Source organism: Callithrix jacchus, chromosome 5 (genome assembly GCF_049354715.1).
Source record: "Callithrix jacchus isolate 240 chromosome 5, calJac240_pri, whole genome shotgun sequence".
Classification (NCBI taxonomy): domain Eukaryota; kingdom Metazoa; phylum Chordata; class Mammalia; order Primates; family Cebidae; genus Callithrix; species Callithrix jacchus.
The window spans coordinates 55,330,841-55,355,821 of NC_133506.1; the positions used below are offsets into that span (position 1 = coordinate 55,330,841).

Consider the following 24,981-nt stretch of genomic DNA (forward strand, 5'->3'; position numbering starts at 1 on the left):
AAGGCCCACAGCAGGGGAGGCAGCCAGCACTGACAGCAGGCCCCCCACTCATGCTTTTGTGGGTGCTTCACAAAATTATTTCGACCACCCAAGAAGATGATAGATGAAATTCTTGTGAAAATGGAAACAGAACAAGCATCATCATTCAGCAAATCTTGAGCACCTCTTGTGTGCCTGAATGATGATGCCACTGAACCAGCAGGCAGGTCGGTTATAGACTTCCTCACTGCATGTGAAGTTCAGCTAGGCGGGCCACTTGCATTTGCTCCCAGCGTCTGGCGGGGCCCCTCACACACACACAGCACAGAGGGGCTTTTTGCGCTCCAGGCTGGATTGCAGGACCACTGAGCAGGCCCTGGGGTAGAAACGAGCAGGACAGGCACTGTTTTGGGCCCAGTGGTCTGAGAAGACCCAGGTGAGGAGGCTGCATTGAGCTGAGATGTAATTGGCTCATTGGGAAAGGTGGGGAAAAGCATCGTCGCGGCAGTGGGAACAGCCCTTGCAAAGTGCCAAGCTGGGGAAGGCACATCTGTACAGCAGTGAAAGACCAGCAGGTGGGGAAACTGGAGCAGAGTGACCTCCGTGACCTTCGGTGGGTCTCTGACATTCCCCAGACCCAGTACCCACCCACCCCACCGCCCCCCTCCTCCCTCCCCCCACCCCCATCCTCCTACCTCTCCCGCACCCCTGCCGCTGTGGAACTGGAAGGCTGAGGTTTGATTCCTGAGGATTCCGGGCTCTTTGGCCTACTCCATGCTGTGCTGTGTGAGTTCACCATCAAGATGCTCTGGGGGCCGTGCAAGGGCTCTGGGGGTCTCGAGGTTATTACCTGCAGTACCCCCACCTGCAGGACCGTCCTTCAGGCATTTGGAAATTTTGTTTACTTATTCCAAACCACTCTTCCCTTAGAGTGGGGGTGTCATTTGTTTCAGCATGTCAAATTTCTGATTTCACGGGCATCACTGGTTAGGATGAGCTAAAGTCAGTACAAAGATGATTGAAAGAGAAAGATGTAGCGAACAACAGTTTTGGCAGGTGAGGCTGGGGGACCCCACTGAAGGTGGCTCTCAGGGGCTGCAGGGTGGGAGCAGCAGCTCAGTCCATGCCTGCAGCAGCAGGTGGCTCAGAGCCACTCAGCCATTCACACGCTGCAACACCTTTACAAGCTGCAACACCTTTACAAGCTGCACCGCCCCTGATGCCCCCATCCCTGAGATGAGGAGACTGGACCCTTGCAGCTGCCTCTTTGGGTCATTGGGAAGTCCTCAAGTCAGTGCAGGCAAAGACCTGCCATGTCTGAGGCTGTCCACCATGGGCACCGTCTGCTGCTGGCCTGGGGATGGATGAGGTCCCCTCAGTGGCCGAGGCCTCCACCCCTGATCTTCTCAGCTGTTTTGTGAGTCTGGCTGCAGACTCTTTGCTGACATCTCCTGAGGTCGGCATTCACTTTGTCAATTTTATCCACAATTCTGGCACCTGGAAATTGGCTTAGAAATTGGGACCATGGAAAGGAAATTCTGTTCTCTCTGCCCAAAAATGCCCCCACCGTGCTGTGTTTGGGTTTCTCTGTTTGTCCTTTGGCTTTAGGGTAAATATCCTTGGGGAAGCCACCCTGGAGGTCAAGGATGGGATGGGTTTCCCCAGACAACTGCCCTCTCCCACCAGTCCCCCACCCTGGCCTGACTTATCCCTCTTCACCCACTTCTAGACACTTGCCATCTGTCCTCCCACATGTGCTGGCCTCAGGCAGAGACTGTGCCTGTTTTGCCCACGGCAGAATCTCCTGTGCCTGGCATGCAGTAGGTGCTCCGTAAATGTGTAAGAGGTTCCCACAGATTGAACACCTGGTCACCATGGCCTGTCCCCCCAATGGAGCCCATGCCTGTGACCATGAGGCTGTGTGGGTTCCGCCCTCTGTGACTCCCCAGCACCCAGCTCAGCACTTGGCACATAGCAGGTCCTCAGGAAATGCTTCTGAATAAGTGGAAGAATTCCATCGCCAGTGCCTGTTTGCCACTTGCCTCCCCTACTAGACATTAAGCTCTGCCAGGTGGGCTGACTCTGTCTGTCCCCTGGCACCTGGCAGGGCCCCTTGCACACATACAATACTGACGGGCTCTTTGTGATCTGGGCTTAATGGCAGGCACTCTGCATCTTTCAAAGGAAGGGTTGAAGTGGTTACATAGTCTTTTTTTTTTTTTGAGACTGAGTTTCACTCTTGTTACCCAGGCTTGAGTGCAATGGCGTGATCTCTGCTCACCGCAACCTCTGCCTCCTGGGTTCAGGCAATTCTCCTGCCTCAGCCTCCTGAGTAACTGGGACTACAGGCACGCACCACCATGCCCAGCTAATTTTTTGTATTTTTAGTAGAGACGGGGTTTCACCATGTTGACCAGGATGGTCTCGATCTTTTGACCTCGTGATCCACCCACCTCGGCCTCCCAAAGTTCTGGGATTACAGGCTTGAGCCACTGCGCCTGGCCACATAGTCTTATATTTGGAAATTGAGGCTCACCGATAGGCAAATAGTTTTCCTGACAGAAGGAAAATGATGATGTGGAGCAGCCCGAGGCCTGCCTGGGAGTGGGGGGAGAATGAGAGAAGGTGGGGCAAGTCACCCACATTTTTTGCTCCAGGAAGGGGAGGCAGGAAGGGCTATTCCGAAGGAGGAATTGACAAAGATTTGGCAAATTAGGGTTGGTGAAAGAGGATGGGGGCTGGCCTCCCCACTTCTTGTCCATGTGGTAGATTCTTCCGAAGCTTTTCACCTGGGTTTATTGGAAGAAGCTCTAGTGAGAGAGCCGCACAGAAGGATCTCATCCATGAGTTAATGTTAACAGTGGCCAGGAGGCACTTAGCAAAAGCTAACAGCAATCACAGAAAAGGAGTTTAGGGTGTTGCGGGCAGAGGAGGGGGGTGCTTTCCTTGATTGGTAAGTTAAGGAGCATTTGATGAAGGGTAGGAATGGATGGTGGGAGCTAGTTTAGAGAGGGGCATTCTGTGTAGAGGGGCTTTCCAGGTAACTCACAGAAATGATCACTATAGAGTATCCACTATGTGCAGTGCTTTTTGGCTGTGGTTTATGTACACTGCTGAGCAGAGTGCTTAGTAAGAAAGTGGGACCTTGCCAGTGGACCGGGCCTCTAGCCCCAGGTACCTGCTGGCTCACTGTTTTTGGTTGGTAAACTTGAGCCTGGCATTGGTTATGGCTTGGACAGGGCCCGGTGACACCTTTGCCCAAGACTTACCTGTGTGCTTGTGTGTTGGGCAGCACTGGAGAAGAAGATGGCTGGCAGGCAAGGCCGAGAGGAGCTCATCAAGAAGGGGCTGCTGGAGATGATGGAGCAGGGTAAGTGGGACCCATCCCTGCTGGAGATGATGGAGCAGGGTAAGTGGGACCTGTCCCTGCTGGAGATGATGGAGCAGAGTAAGTGGGACCCATCCCTGCTGGAGATGATGGAGCAGGGTAAGTGGGATTCATCGTGGCTGGAGATGATGGAGCAGAGTAAGTGGGACCCATCCCTGCTGGAGATGATGGAACAGGGTAAGTGGGACCCGTCCCTGCTGGAGATGATGGAGCAGGGTAACCCCAGGGAATGTCTAACTGAGCTGGATGTGCACAGCAATGTTTTTTTCAGCATTAATTTTTTTTTTTACATATTCACATTTCGGTCTTTCATTTGGGGAAATTATTTTTAATTCCACTATCATCTACTCCCACTACCATTATGTATGAAGCATTCAGAACATGCTGGGGCTGGGTGGAGCATTCTGCACACCCTGTCTCACTGGTCTCCCCGGCATCCCTGTGGAAGGGTGCAGCGGTTATCCCATTTGCAGATGAGGAGTGTGAGGGTCTTGGTGGTGAGTGCCCCAAGTCTTTGGAGCCTGAGAGCAGAGATGCAGAACAAATCCTGGTCTCTTGGTGTCTGGTTTGGAGAGTTTAATCTCAGTGGTGTCTACACAGCCATCTTGGTTTCAGTCGTTCAGAAAGGCCAGTTATTATCAGGCATGCGATTGACTCAACAGAGTTCTTTAATTTCCAAGTCTTTCTCTTTGTGATGGATGCCTGCAGGTGTGAGGCCCAGGACCTGAACGCTGACACCAGCCCTTGGTGCTTTCCGGTTCTCTGAGAGGCTAAATCTTGGTTAGGAGGTTTCACAAAACCTCGCTGCCTCTAGAAGATTCTCTGGAGCTGGACCAAGTGCTCGGCTCCTGATATAAGGAATCTGGCCATGCACAGCCAATTTCCTAAGTTTTGCATGAATATATTGAATTCCTCTCTTCCCGCTTCAGCATTAAAATATTACTAGTGTTTTTGTAATTTGGCCCAAATATCAGGAATTAGGAAGGAAGCTCATGAAATAAATGAACCCAGATTTTATGCAGCCAGGCCTGTCAGTACACAAACCTAATTGTGGGCCCAAGCCTTTGTCATCATTTCCCTTCTTTAGGTTCAATGAGTGAAGTATTTTGATGATTCTATTTTTAGGGGAAATCTACATGGGAAATTGCTTAATACTGATCATAAAACCTGAGAAGTCCTGTGCGGTTCAGATGTTTAACACTCCATTACGATGCTCAGATTTGCGGAACACTGTTGCCGGGCTGGAAATGTGGAGGATTTTAATCTGGATGGGACAAAAAAGTGCCCAGCTCTGGTGTTTTGAACATGTTGCCAACAAGCCTGACTTTGGATCTTAGGGAAGGAGAAAGGAAAATGAAAACAGTGCTAAGGCCTTTTCTCATCTATTCTAAAAAATATATATATTATATTTCTTGCCTAAAGAATAAGTATATAGATTTGATTCCTCTCGAAAACGAAGCTATCATTTGAATAATTCAAGGGGAAAACTTCTAGGAGAGTTGGCTTTCTTTTTACTCTGAATTTTTACAGATGATTTTGTCTGATTGCCTCAGAACAGAGGCTGGAGATGCATGCTTGGCCGTGGCCAGGCTGACGGCGTGGCTCTCACCCGGCTGTCATGGGAGCCTGCTTTCTGCTTTACCCAAGTCTGAGGGCAACATCACACACCCGCAGTCTCACAGAATCACTTCAGATCAGGGTCGGCGAACCTTTTCTGGAGAGGGTCAGATAGTCCCTGGAAGGGGCCATGCAGTCTCTTGCAGCACAAGGCACCCTGAGACAAAACATGCATGACAGGGTGTGGCTGTGTCCCAAGAAAACTTTATTTATGGCCAGTGGTTTTTATGTGCCGCAAACTACTGTTTTTCTTCTGATTTTGTTCTTTTGTCAGCCGTTTAAAGATGTCACATCTAGGTGGGGGTCTGGATTGGCCCACACTGTGGTTTACTCATCTCTACCTTTCACACTCTCCCACTAAATGATTATGGACCAGGAACTAGAGTGGCCTGAAACACAGTCTCTTTCCTTGAGAGGGAAAATGCACTCCCAAACTGATGCCACGACATTTCATTGAGGGCCCACTATGTGCCAGGGTCTGTGCTAGCTGCTGAGGATACAGGTGAGCAAAATACTCTCCTGAATGCACACCCAGTGGGGCCATTAGATAACCCCACACAGAGCCAGCAGCTCACAGCTGAGATGAGTGTGGTGAAGGATGCGGCACCGTAAGAACATGAGACAGGACCTGACCTGGTCCTCTGGGGCCGGGAGGTGTTTGAGTCGGGTCTAAAGGTGGGCGGGAGGACCCTCGCTGGTTCTCAGTTTGTTGCATGTGAGGATCACCTAGAGAGATTTAAAAACTCTCCACCGCTCAGGCAGCAGTTAAATTAGATTCGCTGGGCATGGGACCCAGGCAGTAGCGCTTCCTCGTCCTCCACAGCTGATTCCAACTTTGATGCCGGAAGGTTGAAAAGCCAAGAGACAGAGGGAGGTGGGTAGTGGCTTCCAGCCCACAGGAGCAGCAAGCGCCTGCAGTGGAAGAAACCTTGAGATGGTGTGTTGGGCTGGAGGAAAAGAGAAAGAAGGAGGAAGCAGGAGAGGGAAAGGAGTTTGGGTCAAGACTCCTCTCATCTTCCTGCCCACACACCGGCTGGGAGGCAGAAGCAGGACCATGCTGCTGCAGGAGCCTCGGGCGGCCACAGGGAGAGTGAGTGAGGTCTGCGAGGAGCCCCAGTGTCTCTGTAGGGACACATCAGGGACGGGGCAGCAGGGGCTGCTCTGGGAGGGGACTTGCTGTTGACAGTCGCCTCTTCTGTGCCGCTTGAATCCTTTACTGCGTGCCACCTGTAATCACCTGTAATCAGCGTGGTAATAACAGGGTCCACACTGATGCTCGGCCACAGGCTCAGTCCTTTCCTGTATTGCGGTTTCCAGCCTTCACTGGCTTCAAAAATGCCTTTTCTGACAGGGTCGACCTGAGGTCAGGCCCTGTCTGTCCCTAATGGTCCTGGTGCCCGGTCACCAGGTTCTCTTGCAGGGTGATTGGAACTGTTGGTGGTGGGTGTGTAGCCGCCCTCTCCAGCTCAGGGGAGGACCCAGAGTGAGGGCCACTGCTCCAGGGTAGGCATGCGGCGCTGCCGCCTCTGCGGTGGGCGCGAGGGCTCTCTGGGGTGAGGGCCGGCGGTGCTTTCCTGGCTTTGGGGTGAAGGAACCAGCTGGCCCAGCCACTGCCTTCCACTGCTGGCAGGGACGAATCTGCAGCCACGGGCGCCCTCCTGTGGTCTGCCAGGCTCAGGAGCCTCCCTGCAAGGTGGCAGGGAGTTCATGCGGGACAGGCCCTGTGATGCTGCGGGAGTGGATTGCAGGGACTCCGGAGCTCCATTTGAGCCCCCCGCCCCCTGCAAACTCACATTTGAACTTCCTTGACCAGGACAAACACCAGGAGTGTCCTCTGCCCTGCACACGTGCACATAGGCACACATGGCTGTGCACACACACCTGTGCACACACGTCAGACACCCTGGAGCTTGCCCGGAAGCAGGTGGGCAGCCTGAAGTGTGCTGGGCTCTGGGCAGGGTCTGCAGAAGAGAGCCCACCAGCTCCCTGGTCAGTGAGGCAGCGTCCACGGCAAGAGTTTGCTCCCCCACAGGGTGTTATTTTATGATCGATAGTCCGTTTTATGAACCACTCTGACCCCGTCCGTTCCTGTTCCTGTAACTTTAATCACCTAGGACCTAGGAAGGTCCTAGATGGTGGCATTATTATGTTATTAGATGGGTCCAGTGGGGTCACCTGTGTCCTGGGTGGGGGGAGAGTGACCCCTCTGCTGACTTCACTGCTCCTTCCACCCTCCTCTGAGATGTCAGTGACCAAGCAAGGGTGGACCCAATCTGGCAGGAAGGACCCCCTTCCCCAGCCCCCTCGCCCTGGTCCCCAGCCTAAGTTTCTCTGTGCCAAACACTGTTTATGTTCTGAATGACTTTCCTGCATCTCCCTGTATGCGTTGACTTGGCATTTTCTTAAATAACTTAAGGAATTTCATACCCTGTCACTGGGTATAAAAGAAGAGAGTTTGTTACCCTGTGCTGTGTTCAGTGACCTGAGATTGACTAGGCATTCTTTCCTCAGGGAATTAGCGACAAGTCAAGCCTGTCTGGTTTCCATGTGATAGGAATGCTGGGGGACACATGTCTGCACATATGCACATATCTCCACCCGCGTGTGCTTGCACACTGCACATACATGTGCCGTGACTGTACGAGTGTGTGCCTGTGTGTGTGTCTAGGAGTGTGCCTGCATATGTGCGGCATGCTCCCCCTCACTGTGGCTGCTCAGGCACACTGCTCTGCCTTCCCCCACCTTGCACCCTCAGAAGGAGAGTGGCCGGGGGGAGACTGACCTTCCAGTGAGAGGAGGGGGGCCTGGGCTCCCACAGCTCCCCCCTACCCCTCCCAGCCAATGTTTCTTAGCAACAGCCCTGCCACCAGGGCTATTTTGGGAAGTGTAACTTTTCATTGAACATGATTATGAGCTGGAGCTCTGAGCACAGCCCAGAAAAGTCCTGCAGGGGCTGCTAAGCCACAAAAGCGGCGAAGGTTCTAGGGCTGCAGAGGGCCTGGTGCTTTTTCTGAGTCTGGAGACCTCTGGACCTTCCAGGTTCAATGCTCTGACCTTTTTATGGTGGTGGTTGTGATGATTTTGATGATGATGGTGATGATGGAGGTTTCCTTATTAACAGCAGCGACAGTCCTGGCAGCAAAAGATCTGTGCGTTCTAAGGTTTTGTGTCCACAACTGCAAGTAGCAGGTGGCAGCCTTGCCTGTCACATGGGGTGGGTGTGAAGTTAAGCTGGCAAAGCCCTACACTCCCCCATGCCAGCTCTTACGTTCCCTGTGTTGCCAGGGGCCAGTGAGCTGTGCTGTCACCATTGCATGTCGAGTGCGGGTAAGCCAGCTACTAGAAGGGCTGATTGCAGTTTTGAGCTTTGTGGCATCTAATTTTGTCTAGTTGGTCTGCTCTCTTGGCTTGTATCTGGGTTGGTGGGCTCTCACAGCTCAGGGTCGAATCTGGCTCAGGACCTGTTTTTATGTGGCCTTTCAGCTAAGAGTGCTTTTTAAATGGAAAGACTTTCATGTAAATAAAGAATCAAGGAAGAGTTGCAGCACGGGTGATATGGCATGTGGCCCACAAAGTCCAGCATATTTGCCATCTGCCCCGGTGGGAAGAGGCTGCCAGGCTCGCCTGGACCTCTGGGCAGCTGACACAGCTGTGTGGATGAGATCGTTCAGCCCCAAATCTCCAGACTTCTGGCGTGGCTGACCTTTTCATTTACCCAGAGGAGCCACGTGCAGCAGAGGGAATATGACCAGCAGCGATGACAAGCTCGAATCCCTTCCAGGGCCCCCGGCAGGAAATGGGTCTGGCATGAGTCCTGGGTGTGGTGAGGACTCTGTGGAGGGAGAAAGGGTTCTGTCCTGAGCCTGCTGTTAGCAGATGGTCCCAAAGGTGCAGGCCAAGGGTCTAGGTCACCCTTGTCACCCTCCTCTTGTCATTAGAAACCATCACCAACAACAATGACAGAAAGCATGGGTAATCCATGCCAGACACATTCCATACCTTAGCTTCGTTCATTCTCAGTGTTGCCATGAAGCAAGCAGCAGTATTATCCCCATTTTATAGATAAGGAAACTGAGATCTGGAGGAATTTGCTGTTTGGGCACAAAAAAACGGCATTTGCAGGCAGTGGGATATGTGGGGAGGGTGACTGCATGCTGTTGTCCAAGCAGGACACTTTCAGGAGTGAAAGGGACACTGTTGAGGACACGGGCGCAGGTGGGAATCAGGACTGACGAGGGCCTCTGGACCCTGGCCCTGCGGTAAATGTTCCCTCCTCCTTCCAGTGCCAGGATGGGAGGCATGGTGGGCTAGCGTCCCCATACAGCCACCTTGTGGCTGTGTCAACGTGTGCAGGTCACACTGCCCTTTGCACCGGGCCTCCAGGAGCCACTGTAGGGATTAAGGGGACTCCTGCAGGGCCAGGTGAAGGCTTCGGGCCTGGGTGTAACATGCATCTCAGTGACACAACTGTACCTGGCTGGCCCAGGGCCCTGACATCCTGCCATTGGGTAACTGGGCCATTTCTTTTGCATTCTGAGTGCTGAGCCCCTCACCAATAAGGTGTGACCTCAGCGATGACAAGTCAAGGGCCAGTCCCTCAAAGGCTGCAGCAGGCAAGTGTCAAGAGAGGGGAAGCTCCAGGCCTTTCCTTACATCCTGCAGTGCCTGCTCTTCTGGGAAGGTGCCTGTCAGACCTGCGGACTCCTGGCCCTGTGTCCCCTCCGTCCATGGGTGTGCCCTCATTCCTGGGCTCATGGTGCTGCATGTGGTCTTCTGTGTAGTCTTCCCAGAGTGTGAGCCCCCTGCGGGCAAGGACTGTATCTTGTTGCCAAGGCCTGTCACAGTGCCAGACATGTCGTGGGTGACCCATACATGCCTCTTTAATGGCTGGCCGAGGGTTGAATGGTGGGTGCAGAGGTGAGTTGCTTTTCTGTAGCCACAGCAACCCCTGCATCTGGGTAGCCTACACAATCACTGTTTGTTGTCCTCTGTCTGAGTTGGCCTATGATCTGCCCCATGTGTCTGCTGACTCTGGCCAGCCACCGGGCATGTTCCCAGGGCAAGGGTCCAGGGACACAGGAGGGACAAGCAGGACCATGCAGGCACTTCTTATGCCACTGTTGATCATACCCGCTGTGTCCCATCGACCAAAGCAAGACACAAGGCAGCAGCCAGGGCAGAATGGGGCTACCGCGAAGGTGCATGACAGTGGGTGTGGACATGGCAGGAGGCACTGCACAGTCTCCTACAGGTGTCGGAGGAAGAGAGGGCACACGGAGTGGAGTGTCAGAGCAGAAACTAGTCTAGGTGTGCTGAGGTGCCCAGGGCTTCCCTGGGGAAAGTCTGGACTTGCAGAAGGACTCCTGGGGTGTGTGGTGTGTGGTCGGGGGAGAGGGTTGGGGGACCACCCAGAGCCTGGAATAAATACTTCTCAGGAAGACTCTTGGGATGACGGAAGGGAGGCTCAGGCCCGGTTGACAGCTGCATTTCCTTGCAGATGCTGAAAGCAAAGCATGCAACCCCGATGGAGGACCCCGATCCATGCAGAGTGAACCACCTACTCCCAAGCCAGAGATGCTGACTTCAGAAGATGCCCAGCCCGGAAGCCCCTTGGCCACTGGGACGGACCAGGTCTCCCTGGATGAGCCACTGTCCTCAGCCGCCCACTTGGACGATGCAGGTACTGGCTGGAGATGGCGCGGGGTTGAGTTTCTAGGATGGCCATTCGTCCCCACTGGTGCCCCTGGCTATAGCTTAGGCAACAGCCCTCAAAGAACATTGTTCTCAAGTGACCCCGGCCCATGCTCCAAGCGCTGCCATGCTGTGCTGCCTGGCTGGCTTGAAGTGTTTGCTGGAGCACTTTTTTTTGCTGTCTCTTTCGAAGTCTGGCACAGTCAATAAATGAAGGCGCTTAACAATTTTCGTCTCCTCTCCCTAGCACACCTTCCTCCCCTCCCAGGGTGTCTTTGCATTTCACTGGGACCTTCTAGGCAGGAAAGTGCTCTCTAGAAGGGCCAGTGCCCAGTCAGGGGATTTTGGTGGCCCTAAAACAAAGGGGTAGGATGTAGGGTTGAGGGACTTTCCTGTGGCCTAAATCCCACCACAGAGGGCCTCTGCCTAAGTGATGCTCAAGTCCCTGCGTGCGCCCATGCCTGGGAGCTGGCCAGTGCTGATGCAGGCTCTGCCTGCTGTGGTCTGTGCAGGGCTCTTCCCGCTGTTCATTGAGCAGAGGTGGGCTTGGTGCCTTGTGCCAAGCCTCAGTTTTCCTCTTTTAAATGGGAAAAGTAATGGGCCTACGTCAGGGCTGTTTGGAGGGTGGGAGGAACTTAGCACAGTGTCTGCTGTGTAGAGTGACTATTGTCAAAGGCAGTAGGGGCTTTGGGTAGTGGTGGTGGTTTTTATTTTAATTGAATAGACCAGGGTACTCCCAAGGATAGGGGAGAAGGAAGGAAGGATAGAGGGGAAGAAAAGAGGAATCAGCTGCAGAAACCTGTGGGTACTTCACCAACTCCTCCTGCTCCTCTCCCACCTGGGAGAGCAATTCTTCTGGAGCGTCACTGTTGACCTGGAATCCCGTTGTCTCATAAAATTTCAGGCTATAAACAAGCCTCGCACAGTTTGGGGGTGGGCAGGTGAGTGCATTCCTCTGTGAGTGTGGGAGGTTGGAAATCCAGCCCCAGGATAGCTGGCTGGGCTTCTGCTTCAGAACAGGTGAACACCTGGTCTTCCATGCCCATGCTTCCTTCTGCCACACAAGGGTGCCACCCACTCCCTCGCAGGCCATCCTCTCCAGCGTCCACAGCATCCCTGTGGTGCTAGCAGGCACCTGCCCGGAGCTGTGCTCAGCCATCCTTGTGGGTGGCTGACTGTGTCTCTCCAGTTTCATTTGCCTTGGAATTTGGGGTCTGAGAGTTGTGACCCCTGGAGTGTCCCAGCTCTGACACAGAGGCCCCCTCTACACACACAGAGGCCTCTCCACACACACAGGTACACACACACACAGAGGCCCCTCCACATACACACAAACACCAACACACACACACACACACACAGGTACACACACACACAGAGGCCCCCTCCACATACATAGAGGCCCCTCCACATACACACAAACACACACACAGATACACACACACAGGTCCATGCACAGAGACCCCCTCCTCATGCACAGGTCTCTATGTTCCCCAGGTATCTGACATTGGGGCTGGCCTTCCTGCTGTGGTGTGGACCCCACAGCCAGCCCTTGTGTGTGGCCCTCGAGCCCCCCTGAGGGAGGCAGAGCTGCTGTGCCCAGCCATGCTGGGGCTCACGCTTCCTGTCAGTGGTTTCTGTAGCTCAGCTCTGCTCCCCCAGCATTCTCTTCTGACCTCAGACACACAGTCTCACTCTCTCTCCAGATGGCGGGTGTGGGGATGGGTTCCTGAGAGCAGTGTGTGTCTGTTGAGATTATGGATTTGTATCAAGGACCTCTCCTGGGTGAGGCATGCTGGGGGGACCTGAGGGAGGAGTGGGACTCAGCTGGGCAGAAAGTGAGGTGGGGAGCGTCCCAGAAAGGGGCATAACATGCGAAGATGGGACAGGAGCACACACCTGTGGGTACACACCTGTAGTCCTAGCTACTCATGAAGCTCAGGTGAAAGGATAGCCTGAGCCCTGGAGGTCAAGGCCGCAGTGAGCAGTGATTGCACCACTGTACCCCAGCCTGGGCGACAAAGCCAGATTGTGTTTCAAAAGAAATTAAAATAAGAACAACCCACAGATTGGAGAGAGAGAAGAGACCCAGCAGGCTTTCCCTGAGGGCAGCTGAAACCCACAGGGTTTGGAGAGACAATGGGCTTTGCTTTGTAGGAAGCTCTCTGCTGCTGACCGGGCAAGGCCTGGGGCCAGGGAACCTGACAGAGCAGCGTGTGGCTCCCTGGGGACCGTCTGATTCCCAACTTCCCCAGTGTGAGTCCTGTGCCCCTGGGGCTGGTGAGATGACTTCATGTGAAAGGCACATGGACAGACAATGAGAAAACATTATTAATGTTTGATTAATAATGAAGATGTTTAATTAAACAATAATGAAAATGCTTTCAGTAATTGGCTTCTCATTTTGGGCAATAATAAAGATTTTCTTATAGAGATAAAAATGTGAATTCACTTAAAGTAAAATCTAGCAAACAAAAGTGTAGAAAGTATGGAGGAATGCCCAAAATGCCTAACGCAGGAGCCACAAGCCTGGTTTGAGAAAGACCGTTCCATTCCTTAGGGATGTAGCTTATTACCAGTTAGTGACATTTGTCATCAAGCCGGGGACAACAAGAGCTGACACAGGTGGCTGCCCGCGTGCAGGGTCAGGAGCATGCTCTGCTAGGGATTGCGCACTCATTAGCTCATCTAGACCTGGAAGCGGCCCCCAGGGGTCTCACATTCATTATAAAAGCCTGGCACACAGGTTGAATAACTGGTACAAGTGACTGGAAACAGGGCAGCATCTTCAACAGGAGGCCCACCCAGGTTTGAGGCACACGGCTGAACTTACTGAGCTGTGGGGCCATGGGCCAGTGACTTAACCTCTCTGATTCTGTTTAATCAACTGTAAAATGAGGATAATAATCACTCTGACCTCCCAGGATCGCTAAAATTAAATGAAGTGATCCCCAGGAAAGACATACTTCCATCTTAACACATACCGAGTGCTCGGAAAGTGTTTGCTGCTGCCACTGTAGTTTCACTGTTACTCTCACCATCATCATCATCATTTTCATCTGTTGTCTTCATTGCCAAACCAACCCTTGGGAAGGGACACACTAACGCACAGTATCTAGCTGCCTACAGATGCTCCCTGAGAGCCCCTGTCTCTAGCAGCATGTGTGTTTTGGGATGTGGGGCCACCTGCAGTTTGCTGTTAAGCTGGGACAACCCCAAGGCCTCATCCAGCCCTACAGGCACGGGACCCTGTAGCAGGGACATTGCCCACCTCCACAACACCAGGGCAGTGTTTAGAAGCTTGGCCATGAACAATACCACCAAAACAGGTTGTAACTTAACACAGGGACCTTAATGCACTACTGAAAAAATTGCAAGCCAATGTTTAAAATCAGGAGTGTTTACAGAAATCCACATGTGCGGTTTCTTTTCAGTCGTTAAAGTTCAGGCCTCCCTGGGTCCCTGTTCCCACATAGCCAGGGTCACTCATGCTGAGCAGCGGCGTCCCTGTAGATAGGCCTGGCCCTCTGAGTGTTGCAGTTTGCAACCCTTCCATGAAGGTTAAGAGCCTGGTCTTTGGAGCCAACCCCTGTGTTACTGACTTCATCTTCTGCTCTTTGGGCCTTGGAATTTTGTGATGGAACAGTTACGGCAACATGAGTAGTTGAAGCCTGAGGCCACTGCGAGGCAACGTGGTCCTTGGTCTCCAATTTCTACTGCAGAGCTCAGGGGTCCAGCTGTTTGGTGCTGTTTGTCCAATGTTGTCTGCTCTCTTCCCACATTCTTCATCTCAGCACCCAGGAGAGCTGCCCACATCTGGGCCCAGTCACTCTGTGTTGTGGGTAATTCCATAACAGACAGATGTCATCTAATGGCAGACAAAGCCAGATCCTTGAGTAGCACATGTATCCTGTGAGTGCTGGAGCCTGGGCCCTGCTTCTCTCCTTGACCTTGGACAAGTTCAGGGAAACTTCATGGGGGCCCAGAATGTGGTGCCCCATGGGTGATGGTCTACACCTGTGGGAGCCTCTGGGGTCTCTGCCATGGTGCTCACTGCCATCCTGAAAGGAGAGCTGCTTTCTCTTAAAAAACAAACCTCCCTTGAACTTTGCTGGGAATGGGGAGAGAGGTCATCAACAAACACAAGGGGCTGTCCTGGGTCACTCCTGGCATCCAGATGGCAACATCCAGGCCTGGGGCTGCTGCTTCCCTGTGCCCCAACCATGATGAGTGTGGGTGGCAGGTGATACATCTGAATATTGCACATCTCTCAGGAGGAGAACACTGTCAATGATTTTGACAATTATTTTCCTTGGACTTTTGTTTCGGGGAGGGTTGACTTTGGGCTTTTGTGTTTGAGGTGATTTTGCTTTGCTTGGTTTTGTTTGGATGGTGCTTGATATGTTTTGGCTTTGTCCCCACCCAAATCTCATCTTGAATTGTAGCTCCCATAATTCCCATGTGTTGTGTGGGAGGGACCCAGTGGGAGATGATTCAATCATGAGGGTGGTTTTCCCGGTACTGTTTTCATGGTAGTGAATAAATCTCATGAGATCTGACGGTTTTATGAGGGGGAACCCCTTTTGCTTTGTTCTCATTCTCTCTTGTCTGCCACCATGTAAGACATGCCTTTCACCTTCCATCATGATTGTGAGGCCTCCCTGCCTGTATGGAACGTTGAGTCCATTAAACTTTTTCTTTATAAATTAAAGGTATGTCTTTAATTAATTATAAATTAAAGGTATGTCTTTATCAGCAGCATGAAAATGGACTAGGAAGTGCTACACCAGTGGCAGAGCATTCCTTACAAAGCCCAGAAGGATCTGGTGTTTTGACACAAATGGGAAGAGGGTTCTGTTCAGCATTTTTGTTGTGGGACAGGGTAGGTTCCTGCCTTCCCACAAGTGTGCTAATGAAAAAGGGGAGTGCACTCAGGGAGCATGTTCTGTGCACACTCTGTTATCTTATAGCAGCCCCATAGTTTTGGATGAGAAAACAGAGCCCAGAGAGGTTAAGTCACTTTCCCAAGGCCATGGAGCATAAACATGGCAGGACTGGGTTTGATCTTAACCATAACACTCTACAGCCTAAATTCTAGAGCCAAGCAGGAGATAAATGTTTGTTCTGCTTCTAGAATGTTCTGGAATGTGAGTGGCTTCTGAAGTCTAGAACGGGTTGTCAAACTGCAGGCTGCAGGTTAGATACTGCCCATGTCTGTGTCTGCATGGCCATGGAGCACTGATTGAGTGGACTGGCCCTGGGATCCAGGAGACCACAGTGAGGTGCCTCCCTCCTTGAGCTCTGCATTTGCCTCCCCAGCTAGTGGTTGCCCTTCACCACTGCCTGGGGCCTGTGCTGGTTCCAGCTACTCCTGGGGTCTGGGCTGTGGGTAACTGCTGGACACTGAGTAGAGGAACCTCATCTTGGAGTTGGTGAGCTACCTGGCCCACAGCCAGCTGCCCAAGCTGAGACCAAGGTTGTGCTGGATGTCATGGGGGTGGAGTACAAGTGACCATGGCTCACCATATCCATCCGTGGGCTGGCCACATTTGAACTTCAGAATGTCTTCAGCGGGTGGTAACTGGCTGCAAAGTGTGCCCCCTGCCCTGGTAGCCCTCTCAAGGCAAGTGGCAGGGCAGAGTTTTTCTTCTTATTGTTTAAGTTCCGACTTAATATTCTTGATTTTGCCTCTTGCCCTGGAAAGTCAAAAATGTTTACTGTCTGGATCTGAACAGAAAAGGTTTATCAGCCCCTGCTCCTGCTCTGGAAAATAAGTGAGGATTACGCAGAAGCGTGTCAGTGGAATGTGCTTAGCAAAGACGTACATGTACGTTGTGAACTTGTGGTGGTGTGGCTGAGCTTCAGGTATTTCCATTCCTAGCCCTGACCTCTGCATTGGGGTTTGTACAGTGTAGGAGCCCTTGGTGAGACTGCATTTGGTAAGAGTCAGCTCTGCTGGTCCAGCCCCAAGGAAGGGGCCCCCCAAATGCAGGAAACATGCAGAGCTTATGTCTTCTTTCACTTTTTAAAATAATTGATTCAGCACTTGAGACATTAACAGATGTTGAAATTTCAGTTTTGACAGGGTTCCAAAATACAACAGTGGCTGCACACTCACATGAGATGCAGAGGGTGGTGTCAGAGAGGAGAGAGAAGATGGGAGGGAGGGAGATGCTGAAAACCATCTTCTGCCCTTAGAGCCATCAGGCAGGCCAAGGATGTGAGGGTTGTGTGTGGTGAGGATGGATGTTTTGAGGGAGACTTTGGAGGGGGGTTTTGGTGAGCATAGCTGGTGTGGTGAGTCCAGAGGCCATCAGGGTGGAGGGTGGGGAACCCACAGTCCCACCTTGGGCAGGTGGAATGAGGAACCTCAGAGGCTTACCCTTTACCCTGTGGCTTAAAGCAGTTGCCCATGACCGTTGCCTCAGTCCTGGGAAATTCAGAGCTCCCCTGCCCTGTGCAGTAGCCACTAGCCATGTGGCTGTTTAAATTAACGAACATTTAAGCTTCTTTGTCACTCCAGCCACTTGTCTAGTGTTCAGTGGTCCTGAGGGGCTAGTGGCCACCATATGGACAAGGAAGAAATGTCCTCATCATCTCAGAAAGTGCTACTGGGCAGTGCCGAGAGTTGGGGTTGCTGCACGTCTGCTTTGGCATGAAATAAGGAAAGGTGTTTGGATTGGCCAGGCTTCCAGAGCTCTCCATAGTAACTAACAGAGGCTGTGATAGCAGCAAAGACCGCAGGGCCCAAGCCATAAATATTTTCTACCTGGCCCTCCACAGGAAAGGCCGGCCAAACCCTGGTTTGGAGAATGAGTTTCCACTGGAGTGGGAAACACTGCCAGGAGCTGGGAGGCTGGTAAGGAAGCCCAGGCAGAAGTTCTGATAGCTCACAGTGGGAGGAGACACATGGATATTTCTGAGAAATGCTTTGGAAGTAGAGTTCATGGGACTTGTCTGTGAATTGGATATAAGGGGCAGGGAACAAGGTGGAGAGGACAAGAGTAGGATGGCATGGGGAGTCCAGTCTGGCTGGACAGCTGATGGGCCATGGAGCACTGAACATGGTGAAAGTGGCTGATGTGGTTTGGCTGTGTCCATACTCAAAATCTCATCTTGAATTATAACCCCCATAATTACTGTAATCTCCATGTGTCAAGGGGGAGACCAGGTGGAGGTAATTGAATCCTGGGGGCAGTTCCCTCCATGCTGTTATTACAGTAAGTTCTCAGGAGATCTGATGGTTGTATAGGGTACTCTTCTCCCTTCACCTGGTACATCTCCTTCCTGCCACTTTGTGAAGAAGGTGCTTGCTTTCCGTTCACCTTCTGCCATGATTGTAAGTTTCCTGGGGCCTCCCTAGCCATGCTGAACTGTGAGTCAATGAAACCTCTTTCTTTTATAAGTTACCCAGTCTTAGGTAGTTATTTTTAGCAGTGTGAGAAAAGACTAATACAGTGGAGGTCTGTCTGGATTAGTGCCATGTCCACGGCTTCTAGAATAGTGACTGAATACCATGGTTGTTCAATAATATTTGGAAGATAGTTGATGGTTGGATGAGTGAGAGGGAAGGGAAGACTCAGGAGGGTTTTTCCTGGGGACCAAGGCTCTGGTTTGGATGTGATTGGTCTCCAAATGGAGATAGATGCCAATGTGGCCGGCTGGTAACATGTGAGTCTAGAGCTCAGAGGAATGATTTAGGGTTGACAGAGAAATGGGATCAGTTCTGAAGCCAGAGGAGTGGATGGGAATGACCTGTGAGAGGGTCAGATGAGGAAAAAGACCTAGGCCTGCATCCTGGGGCAACCCAGCTGGAGATTCAGATGCAGGCAGTGGGACCTGCCAGAGAGGCTGAGCAGAGGTGGCCAGGGCCCCAGGGGAGAACCAGGAGAGTGTGTGTCAGGAAGCCAGCGGGGAATGTGTTAGAGTTGGTGGATGGCTGGGTGGGGTGGCCCAACCTCAGTGAGGGGCCCAGGCCTTGCTGGGTGAGGTGGAGTGTTAAAGGTCATCCTCCATAAGTTTATTTTTCAAAGAAACAATGGAGTTTTGCTCTTGTTACCCAGGCTGGAGTGCAATGGCACGATCTCGACTCACCACAACCTCCGTCTCCTGGGTTCAGGCAATTCTCCTGCCTCAGCCTCCCAAGTAGCTGGGACTACAGGCACACACCACCATGCCCAGCTAATTTTTGTATTTTTAGTAGAGACGGGGTTTCACCTTGTTGACCAGGATGGTCTTGATCTCTTGACCTCGTGGTTCACCTGCCTCAGCCTCCCAAAGTGCTGGGATCACAGGCTTGAGCCACCGCGCCCAGCCCTCTAGTGAAGTCTTATGTGGAGATCAGACATAGAAGATAGATGCAGATGACTGGCTGGGACTGACCCAGCAGTGGGGACGCGGACCCCAGGCTGCTCTGCGTCCCTGGTAATGTGTCCTTTGGTGGCAACTCCAAGCAAACCCTTGGAGCCTAGTTCAAATGCTGGCCACCTTATCCAGCCCCCAGGGCCCTGGATGAGATGAGTGAAGGGGAGTGCTGAAAGCTCTAGACAAACCTACACTGCTGTGGTCTCATGTTGGCCTTTCCACCCTTGTAGTGGGCAGGGTTGTGCATTTCATGAAGGTATTTGTACAGATGAGGAAACTGAGACTCACTCAGCAAGGTGGAGACCAAGGTCACTTATCTGTAAATAGGTCAAACACAGAGAGGAAGGGGACAGATACTGGATACTTGTGTAAGTGAGGCCAGATGAGCCATTTCCATGACATCTGTCTCCCAAAAGCAGGACTTTGGAAATGTGCTGGGTGCCCAGTCCCCTGAGAGCATGACCAATTCACAAAGAAGCAATCAGGACAAGAAGTCCTGTAAAGCCAAACACTCAAAGCAGGGTGTGGATACAAGGACCACATTGATGGCCTTTAGAGTAATAGATGTGTGAATATCTGAAAAGTGGTAGGACCCACAGGAGGAAACTTCAGAGGAGAAAACTAGGCCTAGGCTGGGTAGTGAGAGCTCACCCCATGCCTAGTGGTCTTGGCCATAAGCTTGGGTGCCGAGGAAGTGGGCTCTGGAGTGTGGTGTCCCAAGAATGAGGGTGTCCACTTGCCTGTGCTGATTTGCATGGACAGAAAACTCTACAAAGTCATAACTGGAGCCTACATAGAGAAAATGGGCATTTTCATGCTTACTTATGGCTTAACAAGGAAACCTCACAACTATTTTTACCTGGAAAGCACAAGATATTTAACTTTGATGTTATTATCAGGGCAAAACTTACTAAATTAAACAATTAATCAGAATTGTAGACTCTTGCACATTATAAATTACAATTCAGATGACATAATGATAGCATAGGAGTCTTAAGCCCTTTTTAACAAGTAACACTTTTGAGGACAGTTTAATAGTAATAAGAAAAATAAAATGAAAACTGCACTTTGATGTGGGTATCCATACAGAACAAAAGAGTACATATCCAACTGTAATGGTTGTTCTCAGTTCAGGCCAACTTCGTAACACAGAGCTGAGTCTTTCCTGTGCAGATGGAGTATATGTTGTCGGAGGAGAACAGCACATACCCCATCTCTGCTTTCAGAGATTTTGTTCTTCAGGTATTAGGAGGGCTGGCCCTAAGGACTCCATTGTCATGATCTAAAGATAGGGCTAAGAATGAGAATTTAGAACTTCTAACATGGGTGATAAAGGAACAGAAACTAATGATAGGTAATGGGATACAAGGGCCATGCACTATTTGCATCTGGTGTTTCACTGGAGGCTCTCTGCGGGCAGGAATTGAGCCTACTGTAACACCCCCTCCTGCCACCACTCTTTTCAGCACCACGGACAGCACTCCTGGGTACCTCCAGAAACAGCAGCTGATAGATGAAGGAGCTAACACAGTGACCCAAGGACAAGCTTCAGCTCCACCAGGCTTCTCCCTCAGACATACAATGGGGAGAATGTTTGTGTCTTTCTTGTTGGGTAGCTGTAAAAACTGAATAAGATGATGTGTGCCAGGTGCTTTCCACAGGCCTTAGCACTCAGGAGTGTGCTGAGAGGGCAGGGGGTGAGGGAGACTGCCTCTCTTGGCTCAGAGGAGGAAGAACAGAGGTGGTGGGAACAGCAGTTTGCATTCAAGTCAGAAATCCAAGAGGACCCCCAGTCTGTGGCCTCAGTTTCCCCCATAAGGTTGGAGATGAAGCTGTGTGGCAGGAGCAGGCAAAGGTGGGAAGCTGGAGGTGGGGAAGGGAAAGAAAGGGCTTGAACAGTCATGCAGAGCACCTGCAGGAGGAGGCACTCCTGGCCACAGGTCCTGCAGAGTGGCAGTTCTTCCTGAGCTGGACTCCACAAGGGTCTTCCTCCTGTAATACTAGGCAAGGGCAGGAGCAGACAGGTGGCAGCTTCATCTCCAGATGGAGCTTTTCCAGAGAGTTAAATGGAAAGGAATCCAGGCAAAGAACTCAGAGGCTGTTGGTCAGATTGTTGCTGAAATAAGGGATGATGGAATCCCAGCCAGGTAAAAACAGAATAAGAATGGGAAGGGTTGATGGGTTGAGGGAAAGCCAAGGATAGGCAGGCTGAGGGGTGGTGGTGAAGGAGGTGGAAGGAGCCTGAATAAGCAGCTAGAAAGGGAGGGATGAGGGTTCTGGGTGGTCCTACCCTTCCTCCAAGTTGATCCTTCCTATCCTCGCTGCCGCCCTGGGCTGGCATTCTAGATGTTAGGACTGCTGCAAACAGACACCTAAGAATGAGAGCTGCTGGACTGGAGGGCTACACTCTGTCCGGAGCACCTCTCATGGCCACTTCTCTTTTAAACTGAGAACAATCCTGTGAGGGGCTGTTGTTAACCCAATGCCATGCATGAGTAAATGGAGTTTTGGAAAGATGTAGTAACTTAAACAGGGTCCCAGAGTAAGTGCAGGGACCACTTGAGCCTGGGGGTTTCTGATTCCAAAATCTGGCATGGTGAACACTGCTCCTAGGCGAGGTAGGGGCTGTGGCATGCACCTCTCATGTAGAAAAAAGAGTGGAATCCCTCATGCTATTGAAACGACTTCTCTTTCTCCATCCTCCTCTCTCTGCTTCTGATGGCTCTATTAAGAGTTGAACTTGCAGGAAGTCAGTTCCCGTGTGAGATGACTGCTCTGTATGCTCTTTACAATCCCATCCTACCACACTCTCTTGCTTTGCTCTCCTACTTCCCCTGCTCTCAGATGAAACATGTTTTTGAACTCTCTGCTTTGCCTTTGAACCAGCCAAGATGCCATCTGCATCCAGTGGTGAAGAAGCAGACGCTGGCAGCCTCCTGACCACAACGGATGAGCTCTCCCAAGCCTTAGCTGGGTCTGACTCCCTGGACAGTCCTCCCAGACCTCTGGAGAGATCCGTGGGCCAGCTCCCCAGCCCCCCACTGCTGCCCACTCCGCCACCCAAGGCAAGCTCCAAAACCACAAAAAATGTCACAGGTGGGTCCCCATGCATCCTGTCCATCCCCTTTTCTTTCTCTGCTCCATCCATCCATCCATCCATCCATCCATCCATCCATCCATCCCTCATATATCCATCCATCCATCCATTATCTATCCCTCATATATTCATCCACCCATCCATTGTCTGTCCATTCGTCTATTCACCTACTAACTCATCCACCCATCCATCCATCCATCAGTACTTTTAACCAGTCTTGATTGGGCACCCATTATGGGCTGGTTTTCATCATTAGCTTCTGTGATTGGGGCTCAGGGCAGGTCCAGAGGAGTAGATCTTACCAAGGAAACTGTGATTGTCAGGAGCAGACTGCCTAGACTCCCTCAAGCAAACAGGGGAGGCTCTTTGCAGGAGTCAAAGGGGGCATCTTCCAGGACCTGAATGTAAGAGACACAGCAAGCCCCCAGAATGGGGCCTTTCTGTCTGTCTGTCTGCCTCTTTCTGCTTCTCTCTGAGTCTCAGTCTCATTCAATCTCTCTCCCTTCCCCCTCTCTCTGCTGGTCTCTGTTTTGCCGTTTTACTTTCCAGTGAGTTCTGTGCAGCAAAGCAGAGCCAGGAGTAAACACCAGACGTTGGTGGTTAGATAGGGGCGCACAGCTGGACAGAGGCCCCCAAGTCATACACTTACTTAGCTTTTGTCACACTGGCAGAATAATCCCAGCAAGTAGAGATGATTACTTCACAAGCTTAGGTATTTTTTGTCCCATTACTTCTGGAAACAGGACATGTTGATGGTCTCAGGGAAAATGTAGTCTGTTTATCAAGAGATAATTACTTTTCAGAGTACAGCCTTACATTCTGTCTTTGAAGGCTGTGTGCATGAAAGATGACACATAGCAGTGTTTGACAGTTTTGCTGTAATCATCTCACCAGTGATTAACCACCATCAATAATTGCAGTTTGCTGGGGAGGCACCAGGTACACCATGTATACTTGAGCAAACTGAGGCTCAGGAAACTCCAGTAACTTGTCCCAGGTCCTGGAAATGACGGCGACTTTTGAACCCAGTTTTGGGCCCAAAGCTTGTTGCTGCTACACACGTGGCCAGGGGCCGGTGCTCTCCCCTCTGCGATCTCGCCTAATCCTTACTGCGCTGCTTTCCAGTTTTCATAGAAGAGGGATCTGCCACCTTTCGGAAGAGGTGTCAGCTGCTGGGACAGGGAAAGCCTGGGCACAGCTGCTGGGACAGGGAAAGCCCAGCCCCTCCTCTTTTGCAGGAACCTTACTGCCCCTTATGAGGTGAATGTTCATCCTGGAGGTGACTCTTGGGTGGAAAATGCTTTCGTTGGGGCATTTTCTTTGTGTACCTAACACAAATTAAGTATCCCAATCTACCTGATGATTTTTTTTTTTTGAGACGGAGTTTCGCTCTTGTTACCCAGGCTGGAGTGCAATGGCGCAATCTCAGCTCACTGCAACCTCCGCCTCCTGGGTTCAGGCAATTCTCCTGCCTCAGCTTCCTGAGTAGCTGGGATTACAGGCACCCGCCACCATGCCCAGCTAATTTTTTGTATTTTTAGTTGAGATGGGGTTTCACCATGTTGACCAGGATGATATCGATCTCTTGACCTCGTGATTCACCCACCTTGGCCTCCCAGTACAGAACCAGAGGAGGTGAGATACACCCCACAGGAGGGTTCTTCAGCTGGGACTGCAGATGTTGTGGGTGGGTTAGATGTGGGGCTGTGGTACCCTGTGGTTCTCTGAGTAGGGTTATTATGTTGGAGGATGTGCTGATGGATGAAGGGGTTAGTGAGGAGATGCTCCACCCCCTGCCCCGAGACTTGGCCCAGGTTGTTCTCCCTGCCAGAACATTTTCTCCCTTCCTGCTCTTCCTGGTCAGTATCTTTGCATGCTTGGGACCACAGCCCAAGCTGTTTCTCCTTCAGGGGAGCAGACCTGACCCTTGACCTCATGGCGCCACGCACCCCATCTTCTGGCATTTGCCACATGGCTCCAGCTGGTTTAGTGGGCTGAACAGTGTCCCCTGCAAAATTCACATCCACCTGGGACCTCGGAACATGACCTTGTTTGAAACAAGGGCTTTTCTTTTGAGACGGAGTTTCGCTCTTGTTACCCAGGCTGGAGTTCAATGGTGCAATCTTGGCTCACTGCAACCTCCGCCCCCTGGGTTCAGGCAATTCTCCTGCCTCAGCCTCCTGAGTAGCTGGGATTACAGGCACCTGCCACCATGCCCAGCTAATTTTTTGTATTTTTAGTAGAGACTGGGTTTTACCATGTTGACTGGGATGGTCTCGATCTCGACCTCGTAATCTACCCGCCTCAGCCTCCCAAAGTGCTGGGATTACAGGTGTGAGCCACCGTGCCCAGCTGGAACAAGGGCTTTTTAAACTGTCATTAAGTTAAAGATCAAGCTGAGCTCATGCTGGATTAGGGTAGGCCCTGAATCCAGCGACAGCATCCTTGTGAGAGGCAGAACAGGACACACAGAGATGGGACTGATGCCACCACAAGCCCCAGAATGCCAAGCATTGCCGGCAGCCACCAGGACTTGGGAGAGAGGCCTGGGACGATTTCTCCCTCACAGCCTCAGAAGGAACCACCCTGGCAGCGTCTTGATTTTGGGATGGTGGCCTCCAGAACTGTGAGGGTTGTTCTGCTTTAGGCTGCCCAAGGAGACTACATGCCTTGTCTGCTGGATGGTTTGCCTCCTGCTAACCACCTGCCCCTAGACAGTAGTGCCAGAGAGCTGGCCACACCTCAGTGCTCACCATCAAATCCAAGTGCAGGCATAGTGCAAGGCATACAGTAGGCACTCAGCACGTGCAGATGAGGGTGGGATGGGTGGATGAGTGAATGAGTG

General features: G+C 51.7%; 1 protein-coding gene across 10 annotated transcripts in view; it reads left to right on the forward strand.

Moving 5' to 3' along the window:
* The window catches only part of PHACTR3 (phosphatase and actin regulator 3), a 283,717-nt gene that overhangs the window by 163,577 nt on the left and 95,159 nt on the right, over nucleotides 1-24,981 (forward strand). For 9 of the 10 annotated variants that reach the window (XM_035299076.3, XM_078372042.1, XM_035299077.2 and 6 more), the window contains 3 exons: nucleotides 3,272-3,349; nucleotides 10,482-10,664; nucleotides 21,926-22,135. In XM_035299076.3, the coding sequence (XP_035154967.1) occupies nucleotides 3,272-3,349; nucleotides 10,482-10,664; nucleotides 21,926-22,135 (471 nt within the window). Of the gene's footprint in view, nucleotides 1-3,271; nucleotides 3,584-10,481; nucleotides 10,665-21,925; nucleotides 22,136-24,981 lie in introns of those variants that run through there. The other variant, XM_035299081.2, reaches the window with a different exon arrangement.